Raw genomic sequence first — 18,956 nt, 5'->3', positions numbered from 1 at the left:
TTCCTGTCGTCCCTTAACATAAGGACTAAAGAATTGTCAAAAGCCACGCGGCACAAGGATTACCGTAACATCACTTTGATTACTCTCTTTTAATGGTTAAGAAGATCGATGAGGAATAATGTTTTGGGGAACTCACCCCTAATCCAAAATACTCCCCCAGCATATGGTAGTCCATTAGTAATTGTAGCTGCCGGGTGCTCACAGTGCTGCCCCGTATATTAAGAATGGCTACAATTCTATTATAACTCACCCCCACCTACAAATGTCTGTTTCCATTAGCTTGCCCGTATACAATATAAAAGCGCAGCAGGGATTTGCAGAGCGCAGGCGGTCGCATCAACAAAAAATAAAGTAAAACTTATCACTATTTATTTATTTATTTATTTATTTATGTATGTATGTATGTACCCACGTCGTGTTCGTAGCTCTATACATTCATAATGTGATGTATCGAATTCTGGCTGTACGTCGGTGACGTCATCAAGAGCGACGGAAGCGGATTGAAAGCCTTACTTCGTGTGACGCGATACACTGTACTACAGTACTTGGCTCAAGGAACGCATGTTGTTTGGCTGATAGATTGATTTGCTTGTCTGAGGCGGCGTAGGTTGTGGTTTAAAAACCAAAATCTTCAATAAAAATGAGGTATGTATTCAAACAATTTTAGAATCGTGTCCTGAAAATCCACGTGTCCTTCCTGACTCCCGCATGTGATTCGTAATCTCCCGAAAAGTGCTCCCCGCTGCCAATTCTTTTTCTGTGGTTGATGTCCATGAAGTAATCTTCGAACTATTTAATTATGTAGCTGAGATTCTTTTTCAAGTACTACTAGGGTTACCACTTTTAATACAAAAAAATAAGGGACGCATACTGCAGCGGGGGCTACATCCCTTGGGGGCCAAGCGCAATTTCATTCTCAAATACGGGACGATTCCGTATTTTAAAGGACGGGTGGCAACCCTAAGTACTACCGATGTCACCTTTTTAATGTTGGCCTGTCCGAGAACAAAAGTAAAAGCAGCCGTGTTCACTGTTGTCAGAGGCGCTAATGATATCAACCGAGCAGCTCACAAGTTTCACGTCTACTCTGTTTGAACCGCCGCTGTGGAGTGCGCAGTCTTCTGTCAGATTTCTAATGTGTTTATGCAGGGTGGCGCAGTGCTAGGGCTGCTTCCTCGAAGTAAAGAGTTTGCATTTTCTCCACGTTTCTGCGTGAGGTCTCTCCGGGTGCTCGGATTTCCTCCTACAGTCTAAAGGCATGCAGGTTGTGAAAACTGGCGAAAGTGTGCTTGATGAGGGTTGTGTCCCCTTTGCAGCATATGATGGCTGCAGGTATACGAGCCTGGTCTGGATTAAGTAGAGGCAACGTAGGACGGTTTTTGTTGGTAGGTGAGTGAATTAATCGGCCAGTCAGCTTTGCATTATATATAAGCAGTATTTATGTGTATATATATTTGTTTGGAGTTCTTCACCCAAAATATTTCAGTGTGAGAAATTTGCCATAATAGAGACAATCAAGAAGAGAGAAATACCGTATAACAGCACCATATCTCTGATGACAATTGATGGTACATCCACTTGTTAATAGGGCTGTACCCCAAAGCAACATCCTTTCCTGCCATAAGCAAGCTAAAAAAAAATGTTTGTAGCTCTCAGTGCACTTGGAGAAAAGGGATAGGGCCTGATAGTGTATGTCTTTTAGGGAACAAAAAGTCCTCAACAGCCCTGCACCTAGAACATACATTTGACAAATGAGAGGAGACCATTCGGGCCATCAAGCTTGTTTGTTTAGCTAATACTTAAGCTGTCCCAATATCTCCTCCAGATTCTTCTTAAAGGTTGTCAAAGTTTCTACTATAACTACACGTCTCGGTAGTTTGTACCAGAGACCAACAACTCCTTGCATAAAGAGACGCGCACTGGCTTCAGTTTTAAATGCACTTCCCTGTAATTTCCACTGATGTCCTCAAGTGTCCTCATCGTTACTTTTAAGGAATTCTGCAGTATCTATTTTATCAATGTCTTTGAGGATTCTGAAGACCTGCATTTGGACCCCATACAGTCTCTTCTGTTTGAGACTAAAGAGGTTTATTTCTCTGAGTTTGTTAAGTCCACCTAAGGTTTTTCCATGCCTAGTCACTGAATTCAGTTTGTTTAATTGCTGATTCATGCTGTAACATGATTTCCTTAAACCATTACACCCTTCACCTTTCTTAACAGAGGAGTGAGCAACAGATGAAACTCCAGGGTGTTCATTTTTGCCTAATGCTGTCATTAATACTTTCTACCCTATTCTTCCTACAGAGTAAAAGAAGAAGATGACACTTCTTTTAATGTAGTGAAGTATGAAATGAAGGAGATGTATCAGGCTGCCCATGTACTTCTAGAGAAAGAACATAAATATGAAGAGGGGGTAGCAAAAGAAGGGGAAAATACCACAATAAAAGCTGACCTTCATTCTGTGAATACCATGGAGAAAAGAAACCTAGACATTAAGGAAGAGGACTTTGAATGGGAATTTGTCAACTTTAAAGAAGACTCTGAGCAAATGCCTGACAGCACTGCCATGCAGAAATATGTAGTCCTAGACAGGATCAAAGAAGAGGACATTAAGTTAGAGCCAGAGTTGTGTCCTGATATGCAGGTATCTGCAATAGCTTCCACCACAAATAGACCCTGCTCCCTACAGTCTCATTCTATGTATGTGAAGTCTGAGTCTTCAGAGTCTGATTTAAGCGAGAATGCATCATGTTCAAATCATTGTGGAAAAGGTTGGTACTAAAGTATTTATATTTATATAAATACATATGTTAAGTGGAAGCCTCTGGGCTGATTTGATTCACCTAAATGGATCTCTCTTGATATTTTACTTTGGTACTGGGAGTGAAGAAACATTTTAAGTGATTAATTTGCTAACATAAACTTTTTAATGGACCAATTACTTATCCCAACAGCATTCAGTTCCTTCAATTCATCTAAATGCAAACCTGTAACCTAAAGCGAACACCCAGAGAGTCAACTGAGTGATATGCAATGGAATATTGGCTCATTTATTTTTGTGGGTTGCATTCTGGTGCATATACAGAGTGGGGAGATGAAAACAAAACAACACCAAAGCAGGGACCATTCCACAAGGCACACGTTTAAAAAAAACGAGACTTAGCTGAGGTAAGTCCCACTTGAATGATCATTTTACAAATGAGGCCCAGTCAGTTCTATGACCAGAAAGTGTTTCTCATTAACTCAAGACAGGTTTAGGCAATCCATGATTATACGTGTGCTCGTGGTGATATTTAAACAGACTTGACAACCCACCATTGAGAACGTCTATCGTAGTTTAGAAAGCACAGAGGAGAGTGTAATATGTGCACATTGAGTTCCTGTGACTTCAAGTTTGGAGCTGATAGGAGTCACAGTGTATTATGGGATGACTTATGAGTTTTATTTAATTGTGGTAAAACAAGAGAACATAAACATTCTAACGTTGGTGCAGTTTCTGCACTGTTGACATTTAGTTAGAGGAAAAGAATATTAACTAGTATCATTGATAAAACATTGTAAATAGTTTTAGTTAATTGGTAACAACAAAATAAAAACTTTAGGACAAATAGTCCTCTGCAAACCTCCCGACACGCCAATACCTTCTCAAAATTCTCTGCATTGCCCACACTGAATGTTTACTCAGTAGTCAGACATCTGCTGCCGTGTTCTGACTTGGAAATGTGTGGTTTAAATCTGTCTGTTTAATAAAACTCTCTGGTCAGTGTATCTAGTTTCTCTGTGCAAACTGATGGGTCAGTTTGGCTTTGATGTGATTGGGCAGTTTGGCTGTGACACGACTGAAAGTGGAAATGCGCACTGAGAGAGATGGCAAGTTTAAAACCAGACGAGATGTGAAAAAGGCACCTCGAAAATAATGAAAGACTTTGCAGGAACGCTTGTGAGAGAGAAAACACCGGCGAAGAGACGTTAATAATAAGTGTAAAACGCTCGCTGACAGCATCGCTTTGAAAGTAATGAGAGTCTGAGAAGCAGCCTTTGCAGGAATGCGTTTGAGAGGCTAGTGAGGAGATGTTCACACCCGCTTGAATACACAGGAATGGCACTGAAGGTACACATACAACAAGATATAGCAAATATATATATTTTTTTTATTCTATTACCTGTCTTCGACCAGTACCGTGGCTATTTGCTTATAAAGTTGGATTGTGCAAGGGGTCGGTGGTGTCTTTAACGGTGGTTTTTTGTATTGGTGGTGTGAAACCCCAAAGTACAACAAGCTTTCTCATCCCATCAGGTTATCAAGGAATGGGCCCACCACGGATAATCCTGTAGATTTGCTGAAAGCAAGCAGATGTTTTATGTATTGAATGTAACCACAGACATGCATACAAATCATCAGTAAGAGTACCAGACCATACTTGCCGGTTTTTGTGATGAGTGTTTCTATTTTACTGGCAGGTCCTTGTGATGATGTGGGTTCTGGCTCCACGCTCCCATCTGATAATTGGAAGCCCTTGAACCCTACACACCGTCTATAATGTCACCGAGTGAGCTAAACAGTGAGACAAAATTTGAGCAAGGGGATGGTTAAAAAAAAATGCATAGTGCTTTTATTAAAATGAAATCCAAACAAAACAGGTGTTCAAAATAAAGTGCAGTGCTTTCATAAAGTTCAATAAATAATCCATAAAAACGTGGAGGTTAAAACCAATAGAAAACAATCCTTTTAAAATCGAGGTTAAAATGTTCCACAGGAAGCAATCTTTAAAAATCAACAAGCCCAGTGCTCTTCTACGTTAGCGTCTCACCTGCTTCTCCCAGTTGGGCTTTGCAGCAGGCAAGACGCTCTCTGCAGCTGCCCTTTTTCCAACACTCACCCACGAGACCGGAGACCTCCCGATCCCTGGCTTCGGTCTGGCACTCATCCCAGTCCCGAGACTTGGTTTAATCCAACGACCAGGACGCTCACGCTAGATATTCCCCGACCAAGCCCTCCCGACTTCCGCTGCCTTTCCTGCCTTTCCATGGTCACTCCGCTACTTGCTCGCTCAGCGGGAGCAACTTCCAATTCTAACTCCAGTGTGTAGGCCTAACACCCAGACCCTCGCAGCTGCCCACGAGCGCTCGTTCGCTCGCTCTCCACACACACGCACCGCGTGTCTCTCTCTCTTGCACCGACCTGCTTCCTCTCTCGCTCCCATGTAACCTCCGTCCTCTCTTTCCTTTTCTTCTTTCTCTTTTTCTTTTTTTACGCCAACCAACTCGCGCTTCTTTTTAAGCAGCGAGGGACCATAGCAGCTGAAGCATATTAGCCACGGGAACAATCACGGATGTGGGCAGTCCCTCACCTGTGCACTCGGTGAGAAACGCCCACGCCGCAGATCGCCCTGCAGCTCGCTACGGCCACCATGAACCCTCACTAAACTGCCACAAGAGCAGTGATTATTTATTTAAAAATAAACGGCCTTTACTAAACGAGCTGTGGACCCATAACACCACAGTCCTCGATTACAAAACATTTTGTCTTTTTATCTCACTACTGAAAAGAGATCAATAAAGACAATTCTAGAAAGAAAAAAAGTGGTTATATGTGTATTTTAACCTATTTATTATATGAAACTCTTTATTATTATGCAATATGCATACAATTATTATCATAGCATATGTTAAGATGACAATGGCCTTTCTTTATAATCATTATTTGCGCTGCTCTTTTAAAAGCTCTGTGTTGTACATGAACTCCCACATCAGTAAGGTTTTGGAGGACAGGAGCACGCTACAGTTGATCATAAATGATCTTGCACATTATATTACCATGAACATCTCTGTGCTACTTAGTATTTTTGATTTACTAATTTAGAGTTTATACTTTTTTTTTTTTTATAATTAGTGATTTTTACCTCAATGGAACACCCCTTTACAACCTATTTTTATTATTATATATATATTTCGTTTGATTGTTGCTGCCAAAAAAGACCAGTGGAGACGAATGACGTGATTAGTAAAGCTTTTGGGTTTTTACCATTTTGTGACGAACATTATAAGATTAATTTAAATGGTAATTTAACTACAAATGTAGCAACATTAGATAAGCAAACAAAAAAAACCTGGACCTTTCTCCGAGGTTTTATTTCTTACTGATTGTGAATTTCATGAACTCCCAGTTCACAGCACCCTGCTAAACTTAATCTTTAGCCTGGTGTACAGGAGTCCAAAGGGTGACATATATAAGGATTCTACCAGTCTACCTGTAGTGTATTAAAGTCCATATTGATAGATTTTTTTTCTGTTACTTATACATTATTCTTATCTAATTTGAATTTGTTTTTCTTTTCTTGTGTCTATTTATTTGCCATTTTGCAAAGCACTTTGAGCAACATTCTGTGTATAAAAATAATCAAGTGTATAAGTTAAAAGAAATGGTCTTGTTGTTTAGCTGCCTAAATTGCCAAGTGTGACTGACATTAATACTCTTTGGTGGAACTGAAACCAGCTGAAATAAACCTAATGCATGAAATGAAGTGAGGCCACGGACTTCGCTGGATACCCTGCAGCTTAACCAAAAATAATGTCAGACTTGTAACTATGTTTCATAATTCAATAGTATAGTTATATTTATCATCTAATTAAATCTGTTATTTAGAGAATATCTTTCTCATTTTAAGTTACCTCACATTACTGAAACCAAAAATCGGGTATCTAGAAGAACAACTTTATTTTAACTTGTAGAGTCATACATTTGACTGGTGGAGTTAGAAATAACATTAAATCCACATTCATCCACTGTATCTGCTTTACAGCAGGGGTGTCGAACTCCGGGCCTGGAAGGCCGCAGTGGCTGCAGGTTTTCATTCTGACCCTTTTCCTAATTAGTGACCAGTTTTCACTGCTAATTAACTTTTTTTTCCCTTCATTTTACTAGCCTAGCTTTTAAGGATTCAGCCCTCTGAATTGATTCTTTTCTTCATTAAAATGGCAGCCAAATAGAAATGAAACGTGAAACAAGCCAACGGACGACCAGTTAAACTGGGTTTTCAAACTCCAACCACTCTGTTAATGAGAAGCCAGTTCTTGCTGTTAATCAAACCTGTTATTTAATTCCATGGCTTGTTGCTGCTCTCGTTCTGACACGGCAGACATTTCCAAAACTGTTGATTTTCTGTTTTTTCTAAGGACACCAACAAAATGTTTTGGTGACCTGACAGATCAACCTTAGTGAGACCTTCGCCCTTCTTTATTTTCAGATATTATGTGGTGGGCACAGATGAGCTGGTCATGTGGCGGCTTGTTTTGTGTGTCATTATTGTTTGGCTGCTACAACTAAGGGTCCTGTGTCAAGTTAATTTTTAACTAAGGCAAAATAAGTTAATTAGCAGCAGAAACGTTACTAATGAAGAATATGGTTAGAATGAAAACCTGCAGCCACTACGGCCCCCCAGGACCGGAGTTCAACACCCGTGCTTTACTGGGTTATAGTTGTCCTCCATTTTCTAATTAAAAGATTGAGGCAAGCTTCAAACCATGTGGCTAGTCCAAAAGTTAATTCTACAAAAAAATGTATTTAGTTATCATTTCCAAACTTCCATATTGGGCATATTCATATTAGATGCATGAGGCAAATCAAATAATAGAACATGTAAGATTGCTATATAGCTTGCTTCATTGCTCAAAGGTAGTCAGGACAGACTTATTGTGTATGGGCTTCAGGGGGATGTGCTTGCCATTTCGAACTTCTAGTCTCGTCCTTTAGTGATTTGTTTATGAGAAGGAATAGTCTTCTGTATTTATAATTTTTTATGTATGTATGTACAAGTTCTATTTATCAAACTCTGCATTAAGTTAAATAGGAGTATGTGCAAAGTCATTAGTGGAGATCACTGATAACTACACAGCAAAGAACACCATTTTTCAAAAGTTATAGTATAGATGCTAGAAGGTCCTGCGACTTTTATTAAGTCAAGATTGGAAAGAAACTTTGCTTCCCAATCTGTTGATATAGTAGAAGATCCGCACATCGATGGTGACAGAATGCAGCTAACAAGTGGTAGGAACAGGAGTTGTGCCAGTATTAGCCACAAAGGGGGTGCCAAGCAGAGTCAGGAAAACTCACAAGTGCCAGGTGTGTTCTCTCTGCTTTGTTGTGTGTTTGTGTGTGCATCCTGCACCAGTCATGGTGTTTGTATTGCTTGTACTGTACCTACTGTATATGTTTGCCCTAGTGATGCTAAATCATGGTGTTAAGCATGTGAATATTGCAGTGTATAGCATTAAATTCATATAATATTTGATAATTATATTTTTTTATTATACTACATGATCTGCTGTGGTGTTTTAAGCATTGCGTGGTTGAATTTTTGGGCTGTTCTCCCATTAGCTCCAGTGTGGCTTCTGAGCAGAGGGTCTATTCTGTTGATGTTCGTTAGTGTAGGTGGTCTGCCCAGAGAGAAACTAAGTTCTTGTTATGCACCAGCTCTTCGGTCCAGTGCTTAACTGATTAAGTTGTCAGCATTGCTGCTGTTTAATTATTTTGTCTGAAAGGAAGAGTCACGCCGGATAATGTAGGAGGTTGCCTGCCGCGGTGCAAGGAATTGTAGGTGCAGTAGAGAAGAAGAAAATTGTCTTCATGACTCATTTGCTTAGCATAATAGTTTGCTTGTAAAGAATATTAAAATTGCAATGTTGTTTTTTGTGATCACTGTGTATCAATAAAGAAATTCAAGTTCCTTTTATATGTTTTAATTTGTTATTTGAATTATTTAAGCTTAAGGTTACTTTAGTTTTTTTGAGCGGGATATCCACCAAAGTCAAACAAGAAAAACAGAGGTAATGTTAACACATTCCTGACATCTTTGACTTTACTAATTCATAAGGTAAGTTCAGTTAAGACCGGGGCGCCGCGAAAACTTTTGTAAAATATTTAAAATTGCTAGTGTTTTTGAACTTTTGGTTGATTAAAAAGATAATGTTTAAAAAATATATTTTATGTTGGAAAAACAGATAACGGAACACTTACGGAAATGAAGTCTAAGAAACGCGAGAGACTTCAAATGATCGACAAGGAAATGCGCGTCTGTCTTTCAAAAATTGATCGCCGCATCAATCTCATATGTGCTGAAAAACAATCTCAACGTTCACATTAATTAAAATTAACATTTATCCTTTGATTCCTCTATTAATAAAATGTCTTTCAAACTTGTAAAATTAACTTTTTTATTGGCGATTGTCCGTAGATTTTGTCGTCACGAATTTATTTATGGGCAGTCCCTCAGGTGCTGCGCGAAAGAAAATTTTTGGACTTAGTGCGCCGCAACTCGAAAAAGGTTGCCTTTCACTGAGTTAAGAGAATGTAGTGTTTGAGATATGTTTCTATTTGATGATGATTGATGTGTTAGGCCTCCGCGACAAGGCATCACAATGTAAAATGACAGAGAGTAGTACTCAGTAAGCCTTAATGCGAGCAGCACTAAATAACTGTCAGCGGGTTTACAGCGAGAAAAAAAATATATTTAAGAAGCTTTGGACTTACGTGCAGGTTGTTGTGGTATTTTTCGGATGCTCCACCATTCGTTACAGCCGTGTGCCTCGAGTGAAGTATTCTATATTTACCAGCCGGTATTTTAAAATTGGCGCTGGGGCTGAACGCAGGCGCGGATGTCCAGAGACCAGAAAGACAGCCACTGGGGAGCCCATTTTATTTAGATGTGAAGGTACACTGCATCTTTTTGGTAACCTTGAGGTTTGGTAGAATTGTATTTCGGTATGGTAGTTATATAAAATATGTTTATTTTGTTTGTGGGTGTTTTGGGTTTTGTTTGTTGTGCGTCATTTCCTCCTGCAGGATCGTAATGGTATCTCCCTATGTGTAAGCGTGCTGTACGGGGGAATCGAGACTTGGTCTTTTATAAGTACAGTACAGTTGTGGCCACAAGAGGGGGAGGTTTGAACAGTTGTGAGGACTTGTGAGACAAAGTCGGTGTGTGCTAGTGATGGGAGGTCCGGCACTTTTCAAAGACTCTGTTCTTTTGACTGGGCTCCCTTAGAGCTCTTACGGCTCCCAAATGGCTCTTCATTTAATATTACTGGGAGCCTTCTATTTTAGCCTAATTTAGCAAATATGAACGGTGTGTGTGTTGGTAAGCAATATTTTATTCAGTGTTTTCATAAATGCCTTAGTTTTATGCATTTTTTCTGTTTAAAAAAATACACAGTTACTGTTGTTTAACATTTTCATCAAACCTTTAAATGAACAACTGAACACAGATCCACCGCAGACAAATCCAATAAATAAAGGCTAACGTCTTAACATTGACACTTTAGATAAAAGTCTTTAAGGCATGGTGGCACTCAGAAATATCAGATGCCTCAGGCAGCTCCTCATCAACAATTATCTGTTTGGCTGGGGAACTTTGTTTTGGAATAAATGTGCTTATTTTGGTTGGAGTTGCAGAAGGCTGTGATATAACTTCAGTTTTCGGCAAGACACTGGATGCTGCAGCAGAAGTACTTGGCTCAAAACAGGACATTTTTCCAGGGTCAGTGGGTGGCAGCTGGAGGAGAGAGGGCAAGCTTTCCTCCAGCTGCAGGGACGGGTGGGCGGTTCTTAGATGTCTATGCAGGTTTGCTGTTGACCCTGCTCTGACGGATATTTTCATTTTACAGATTCTGCACTGAGCTTTGCAGTCACTAATATCATTGAAATGTAGCCAGATGCTGCTGCTCTTTTCGGTTTTCTCTAATTTCTTCACTTTTCCCCGACGCGCTTGCATTTAAATCCCGTCTCCCTGTTGCTCTGTGTATCTGGCCTGTACCACTACTCCCGCTGTCTTTGGATTGTCTTCCCCCTTCTTTTTTTCCACATAATGGTACCATCGTAGTCTGTCTGCGATTGGCCGCATTGGTGTAGCCATCAAATTAAAATCCCCATCCCTGCCTGCATGGATTCTCAGCAGAGCTGAGTAGGAGCGGCTGAAGATTCGGCTCTTCTCGTTTGCTAAAAAGAATCGGCTCTTAGAACCGGCTCATTTGCGAACGACATATCCATCACTCGTGTGTGCGGTGTACACCAGCCGTGGAGGGGGCTGGTGGCTGAGCATTTGAATAGGGTTAGGAAGCAGCTTGAAGCTCCAGTGGGAACCAAAGAGTTTTTGTTTTTTTTGAGGAGTTGCATTTAGGGCTTGGGGTAGCACAGAGTGCAGTTGTAGTCGTTTTCTCTTAATGTTACTAATACCCTTTTACTGGACTGAAGCTGACCGAACAAATATCAGGGTAAGAGCCTGTGTTTTGTCTTTCTTACTCCAGCTTCACTTCTTTTAGTGTGTTCATACCCCCCGCCCCCATTTCCCACAAGAGGATCTGAACTTCATTTATTTTAATGTTGTTTAGTGGATCATATGCTTTTATTTTCTTGTATATGTTTGCACCATAAACTGAGAGTTTAAAAAAAAAAAAAAACATTTTGCGGAATAAAAACATCTACCTTTTTAGTACATTTCCCTCAGTTATACAGCCTCAGTCACGGTCGGTCCTGAACTACTCATAGGCCATCTGATTTCGTAGACTGCTTGTGACTTGGTGCAGTTTTGTAGATGTGGTGGTATTTGGTGACCAATTCAAGTTTTGCTACTGATTGACTTGTATATTTTCTCAGGGGTCAATGTCTGGGGCACAGGACCCCCTAGTAGTTTGCGACCTAGATGGGCCCAGTAGTGAGTGCGAGGCAACAACCAGGTTTAAATAGCCAAAGTGCAAAGTTTATTACATCCACATAATAAAGTGCATTGCTGATGTAATATGTAAAGCTGGTAAATAATCCAGTTAAAATCAGTACTCTTGTGGAGGTACATAATGAACAGTAAATAATTTTAAATCGCAAAGCCAAACAGTCCAAGACTTGAGATTGTGCTCCTAAACAAATCCATTGTGGCTTTCTCTCCCTCCATCTCTCCAGCTTACCCAAGCAGGTCTTCCCTGCTGGCCGCGAACCTGAAAGTTGTGGTCGCCATCACCTGATTCTCATTTCACCCGCCTGCTTTGGTTTGAGACACACCAAGTTGGCCCTCCATCTTCCCATATATTCTGTCGGTGCAATTATGTGCCCTGGAGTGCTAATGAGGCAGTCGGCCAGACTGTGTATGTCTGCATGTGAATGCATGAACTGCCAATCACTTCATCAGCACCCTACAGCCATACCACCACGCTACCACCCACCCGCATCCTGAGCTTGACCTCACTGTATAATCGGTATGTGAAATGGACCTCACTTCATGACATATTTAGATTATTTGAGTATTATTGATCATTTTTAGTAGTCTTTTATTATAGACCCTACACATGTATAAGAGATTCTGTAGTCTCCTGTTTAACTACAGAAGATTAGGATTGTGAAGTCCTATGGATTGAACTGTTCTTAAATTCTCAGAGTGAATTATACTCTTAAGCGTCCTTATTGACAAGCTGCCGTGAATGCTAACTATCTCAGTTAAGCCAGTCACAATCCATTTGGAAGTTTCCCTTCAAATGTAATCAATTTTGTATTAAGAATTCATATTGACAAGTGCTGACCCACAGCAGTGCATATGCCCACCCTGAGGTTTGGTTTGGGCAATGGGGTTGAGTCAGCAAATGCTACGTTTGTGTCATTTGTTAGGTTTGTAAAGCCAAAAACATTTAAAACTAAAGAGTGACTGTGTTGGAAATGGGGCTAACTTTGATTTCATGTCTTTATCTTCAGTCACTGAAGAATGTAACACTTTTAGTGTTAGTCTCAGACAAATTAACCAAATCACTCGCTATATATATGAGGCAGATCATTGGGTCATACTAAGGCAAGCTCTATAAAATATAACAGTCCATTATGGTGCGATATTTCCATTTTAGAATAGTGAAATAAAAACCATAACCGAGAAAAATATGCAAGACTGCAGTTTTAGTTTATCAGAAACTTAGTCCCAACCCCATCAGATGACCAGTTTCTGTGGGCCACCAGCTGGTGTGACAGGCACGTAGCAGTACAACATCTTCAAGCACAGCCTAACAGTGCAGGTCTAAAAAGGCAAGTCTCTGTTTTTCGACTGTGAAGAGGACACTTTGTCCAGTCTGCAGTAGTCCACAGCCGGTACTTCAAGGCCCTGTTTTGTCCTTTAAGGAATGGCTTTCTTTGTCAGACCTGCAGCACAGAGTCTCCTCTTCACAGTACAAACTGAGATTTGCTTTTCTGAAACTGCACTGTTAGGCTGTGCTTAAAGCTATTGTGCTGTGAGGCGCCAATCACCAAGCTGGTGACCCTCAGAAACTTGTCATCTGATTGAGTTATGACTTTGGGTCTGCCAAATTTCTTAATATTAGAGTTTCCTCCAATTTCCATTTGCCTTTGGGTTGTGTAGGACATCACTGTATGACCGTTTGATTTTTTTTTTTTTTGCAATTTCAATGAAAGGCCTACACTTCTAAGGGTAATAATGTTCTGTCTCATTTCATTTGTTAACTGTCATTTTCTTGTCAATGTCACTGGAATATTGTCCAAGTAGCACTTCAGAGGGTGTAGTAACACAATCTGCTTCAACTCTGCTTTAAGGCTGACAGAGGGGTTCTAAGTAATCAACAGAAGTTGGGACACCTGTGCAAATTGTTTGCTTCAACTTACAAGTCTTAATTTACTTGAATTGCTGCAGAACATCTGTAGGTTGTAACCTATTAGTTATTCCCTGAAGAAGGCCCGTTTATAATATTCTCAAATTTCCTTCTTTATTTTTTTGTTCAGTTTTTGCTAACCTAAACTTTAGATTTAAACCTCTGCCATTTTACTGCTTACCTTTTCACCATTTTAGGTCATTCATTGCATTTCACCTGATTAATTTTGAAGACAAACTGAGATGTTCTAAAACTTTTTACTGGTAGTGTAGGTAAACAGGAATAGCCATTCTTATAGTGAAAGGGATTCGTTTGCAAGATATGTAATTTGTTTTAATAAAATGTGTCTTTTTCGTTCTCTAGATTTACAAGGCAGTGCCATTTCTTCATTGTCTCAGACGGCTCCACAGAAACATGATGAAAATATGAAGAAACTGACATTTGATTCGGAGAGTGTGATACCAGCCCCTTTTAACTATATTTCTGTGCACGTTGTGGATTTAGTCAAGAGCAATGCCTTCAACACCACCCCACAGGTGCAAAATCAAGTTGCTTTGCATATCTACCAAGCATCTGGCAAAAGCATGGACAGTAAATTGAATTGTAAAGATAATCAGCAGAGCCACATGAGACTGAATCCTTATGGCTGTTCTGAGTGTAACAAAGAGTTCTCCAACCCAAGAAGTCTCCGTAATCACAAACTAATTCACATAGGAAAGAAACCTCATTGCTGTTCTGAATGTGGCAAACAATTTTCCCAAAAAAGTTATCTTCAGAGGCACACAAGAATTCACACGGGAGAAATACCCTATAGCTGTTCCGAGTGTGGCAAACGATTCTTCAGCATTCGCGAACTTCAAATTCACATGAGGATTCACACTGGAGAGAAACCACACCGCTGTCCCGAGTGTGGCAAACATTTCTCACAAATGATCAACCTAAAGAGACACTCAAGAATTCATAGTGGTGAAAAGCCCCATTGCTGTTCTCAGTGTGACAAAAGATTCTCGTTTGTCAGCAGTCTCAACAACCACGTAAGAATTCACACTGGGGAGAAGCCTTATTGTTGTTATGAATGTGGCAGAAGGTTTTCACAAATTGGCAATCTTAAGAAGCACACAATGATTCACACTGGGGAGAAGCCGTTTGCCTGTTCTGAATGTGGAAAACAATTCTCTGGCAATGACAGTCTTCAGAAACACACAAAAATCCATGCTGAAGCTATGACAGCAAATTAAGAGACTGAAAACATTAGGAGTTCAGTAACAAAATACACTGAGTGAGGCACACTCCCCTGTGTGCACTGTACACACAAAAAATAATTACGAAGACACTGAAACCCGACCAAAACCATAGAGGTGTAACAGCTGTGGCAAACAATTATCTCATTTTTCAGAGCTAGGCAAATATGTGTAGGAGAAAGAAACCTCAAATAAAAAGAGATGATCATTTTGTGTATGCAACCAGAAAACAAACAGGAAGTCATTCTGTACACGAAGAAGTAGTAAGAAATGTAATAGAACCACAGAACAAAAGGGGGAAATACCAGCAGTGCAGGTCAGTGAAATTAGTGAGTTTAAAGAAAAACTACCTCGGTGAAAAGACAAGTTACAGAATATACCCTTAAGCAGCAGGTGTCCATGTCAGATTGTTGAAGGCAGCATACAAGCACTTGATTAGATTAATATTGGTGTTTCTTCTTTGGGCTAGAGGCAAAACCACTTTCTTGTAAATGAATACATCCAGTCTTACTCCACATTGTCTTCAAGCAAACTTGGCGTGAAACCTTTGAACTGAAGTGCTTCAGAGACAAGTCTTCCCTTCTTCAAGATGGCCAGATTCAATGACCGTTCCAAAAGTCATAAACGCTTTAGATGAGGCCTTGGATCAGACTGCTTGACTGGCACAAAAGTGTAACCATTAAAAAGAAAAAAATACTGAAACTCTAGTCCAGGGGTGGGCAACGTCAGTCCCAGAGGACTGCAGTGGCTGCAGGTTTTCATTCCAACCCAGTTGCTTAATTAGAAATCGATCCTTGCCAGTCTCAAACCTTATTTAATTTTATGGCTTGTTAGTGTTTTTAACTTTGCAATGTCAGGTTCTTATATCATAGATTTTTCCCTTCCCAAAGGTATTATCCAAATGCTTTGAAGCCTAAAACGAAGGAGGGATTTCTTCAGTCCATCACATTTTCTTAAATTGTGCATGATGTGCCCTTACAGCTGTAAATGGAAACAAACTTTGAGGGAGAACTGCTGGCTCTTTTGTCATTTGCATCCTATTGGTAATAAAGAGCCATGAATGCAGCAAGTTAAGACTGAAAGAAATAATTAAGGGTGAGGAACCCTAACAAGCGAAACCACTAAAATGATGCAGAAAAACTGGAGCAATAAGTTCTTCATCATCATCAACAAATGACTTGGCGACTAATTAAGAAACTGGGTTGGAACAAAAAAACCTGCGACCCTCCAAGACCAATGCTGCCCACCCCTGCTTGAGTGTATTCCACCATTCATTTCTAAAGACGCCCTGGGTCTCTTTGTCGCCTGTGGTGTTTGGCCAACTCTGTTAAGTTCCCCAGTCTCATAAGGACACCCCTCTTCTTATCTTATAAGAAAAGGCACTGGCATTAAATGGCGTTAATTAAGAGATTGAATGTACAGTTGCACCCCATTTCTGGAAATGGCACTGTTAAAGAATCTCCAGCCCATCCTTGTTTCCAAACTTTCAAGGTGGCCACCTTAACTGTATCCATTTTAGATTCTGTTCCTGCTCTGCGCTTAACACAATTATTGAATGTCCCTAAATGCATTTTTACAGTTGTTGATCCAAACTGTTTTGGTACAGTTTTAGCAGCAGCTCTCTTTATAACCTAGGAAAGAGGGTGTGATCGTAACCAGATCCCCTTCTCTATATTTAAATATTTGCCAGCATTTATTATAATACCCAGCTCGTCTGACTTGCACAGACTCCCTTTTCTGGACCTGCCTTTGTAACACTTGATGTTTTTGGAGTCATAGATAGGATTGACCGTAACAGCAGGAGACTCCCTTGTAACTTCACGAGCTGTCAAATTTACTGTCATGCGTAATTCTAGAAGCCAGTAGTTCCAGTCTTGGCTGTGGGATCCCACATACAAAGCCATCATTGTTCAGTTTACTCACTCAGCACACAGCTAATTGAATTTATGTTTGTGTTCAGGGACTTCAAAGCTCCTTATTATTTCCAGCTGCCAAATGGTGCAAAGTTGAGTCAAAAGATGACCAGATCACTTGATCCTGTTTGCCCCATGCACTGTATCTGTCATACAGTATGTGTTTCAATAAAATATTCGAAAAGAAAAAATGTGAGACATATCGGTCTGTTCTGTACCAAAACCATGTTTATGGTGCTCGCAGAGAAGAAAAGAAAAGTGACAGTTTTGACACACAATGAGAACACTAACAAGCCAAGGAAATTAAATAATGGTCTTCATTATCAGAAATGGCTTGGCACTAAATTGGAGGCCTCAATCTGAGACCCCTGCGTTACCTGTTGCTCGCTTTTCATCTCAATATTGTTTAGCTGCTAGGTAAGGAAAAAAAGAAACGATGAAGGATTCTGATTCTTCAAAAACAAGTCAATGAAAATTCAAGCCTAAGAAGGCTGTTCTGTTAGCTGCAGTAATTGTTTACAAGTGAATTTGAATGTAATGGAAACTTGCAGCCACTGAGTTAAGCCGTACCATCTGTAGTGTCATGTCAAGTTTGTAATAATCCTAGACATCACGTCACCAGCTTAATTCACTTTGGAGTGGCACTTCTGATTCTTGGGCGGCACGGTGGCGCAGTGGTAAGCACTGCTGCCTTGCAGTAAGGAGACCTGGGTTTGCTTCCCAGGTCCCCCCTGCGTGGACTTTGCATATTCTCCCCGTGTCTGCATGGGTTTCCTCCCACAGTCCAAAGACATGCAGGTTGGGTGCATTGGTGGTCCTAAATTGTCCCTAGTGTGTGTGCTTGGTGTGTGTGTGTGTGCCCTGTGGTGGGCTGGTGCCCTGCCCGGGATTTGTTCCTGCCTTGCGCCCTGTGCTGGCTGGGATTAGCTCCAGCAGACCCCGTGACCCTGTTTTAGGATATAGCGGGTTGGATAATGACTGACTTCTGATTCTTATTATGGCAGCAGCTGGCACAAGGCATTACCCAACGCTGGATGGGGTGGCACTGTCACACACACCTGCTTATATAGGAGCAGCTTAGAGTCACCCTTTCCTCAGGCTGTCATCCAAGTAATGACCCGTGTAACATCTGACAGCTTTGGAATCACAGATTGGCTGCAAAATGATTTAAATTGCGTTCTTGGAAATTAACTATTTTCAGGAATCTGAAAATAGACAGTGACAAAGATTTTATGGATATGTCTATCTATAAGGTTAACCAGCATGAGAAGAATCTGCCTCCATTATTAAGGTCTTTCAGGCTTCCAGTGTTATCAGCATCTTATGAGATAGCAAAATTTGCATGGGAGTTACAACAGCAGTGAATGAGACTGGGGAATCAGAGAACACCTGGGAAATAAAGAGGTGGAGACTAAGGGACATAATATGGAAATGAAGGAGGCAGAGACGTAGTAAGATGGCAGGTAAAAAATGAGTTGCAGTACATGAGATTGGCTGCCCTGTTCATAACAAATGCATAAAAACAGACACGCATAGAATTCCGTTCATGTACGATAAAAACACGTTCTAAAACAAAAGGTTTAATGAACACTCGTATAAATAAAATAAATTGTAAATTTAAGATTTATTGAGATGTATGATTGCTGCTGTTTCAAAGCCATCTTTTTTTTTTTTTTTTATTAAACGATTTTGTTTAACTTGACTCCTCGGTCTGTTTGTTTGTCTGGGTCAAAACTGATTTTAAACCCACTTTTGGCGAAGCAAATTTCTTTAGATTTTGCATATGTGTTCAGTATCGATGACAATACAGTAATCTGTCAAAACCTTAATGCAATTATGTAACAAATTTCACTGTAAATAATTATGCAATTCCAATTAATGCACATACAACAAGGACGGAGAGAGAGTATAGTGCGATGCAGGAGCATACAAGTGAGAGACGCGTCAGTTTGCCCCTACTTGCCCCTTCCAGTGAGTGGAGTTGGTAAATACGCGTGCCGCCTTTACTTGTTTACTCTTGCAAAGCAGTAGCCTTGATGATCACGGTGAGGATTTATTGTTGTAAACTTGCTATTCTGTCGTCGATATTTTTTTTTTTCATAGCGACCGAGCTCTAATCCCATAAGAGTCTGAACAGAAAAATAGAGACCAAAATGTACATTTTTTTAGT

The 18,956-nt window shown here is 40.3% G+C and overlaps 2 protein-coding genes across 2 annotated transcripts in view; one reads left to right on the top strand and one right to left on the bottom strand.

The window, feature by feature from the left end:
- LOC120534614 (zinc finger protein 271-like) overlaps nucleotides 1-18,956 on the bottom strand; it is a 69,116-nt gene that overhangs the window by 20,179 nt on the left and 29,981 nt on the right. The window lies entirely within an intron of this gene.
- On the top strand, nucleotides 473-17,496 carry LOC120534394 (zinc finger protein 184-like). Its single transcript, XM_039761945.1, has 3 exons — nucleotides 473-645; nucleotides 2,305-2,771; nucleotides 13,996-17,496. Exons 1-3 carry the CDS (start codon nucleotides 641-643, stop codon nucleotides 14,868-14,870), a joined length of 1,347 nt encoding a protein of 448 aa, XP_039617879.1. The 5' UTR covers nucleotides 473-640; the 3' UTR covers nucleotides 14,871-17,496.

This window comes from Polypterus senegalus, chromosome 8 (assembly GCF_016835505.1).
Source record: "Polypterus senegalus isolate Bchr_013 chromosome 8, ASM1683550v1, whole genome shotgun sequence".
NCBI lineage: Eukaryota > Metazoa > Chordata > Cladistia > Polypteriformes > Polypteridae > Polypterus > Polypterus senegalus.
Note: the sequence above shows the minus strand (reverse complement) of the source record. Positions and strands in the feature narration are given on the sequence as shown.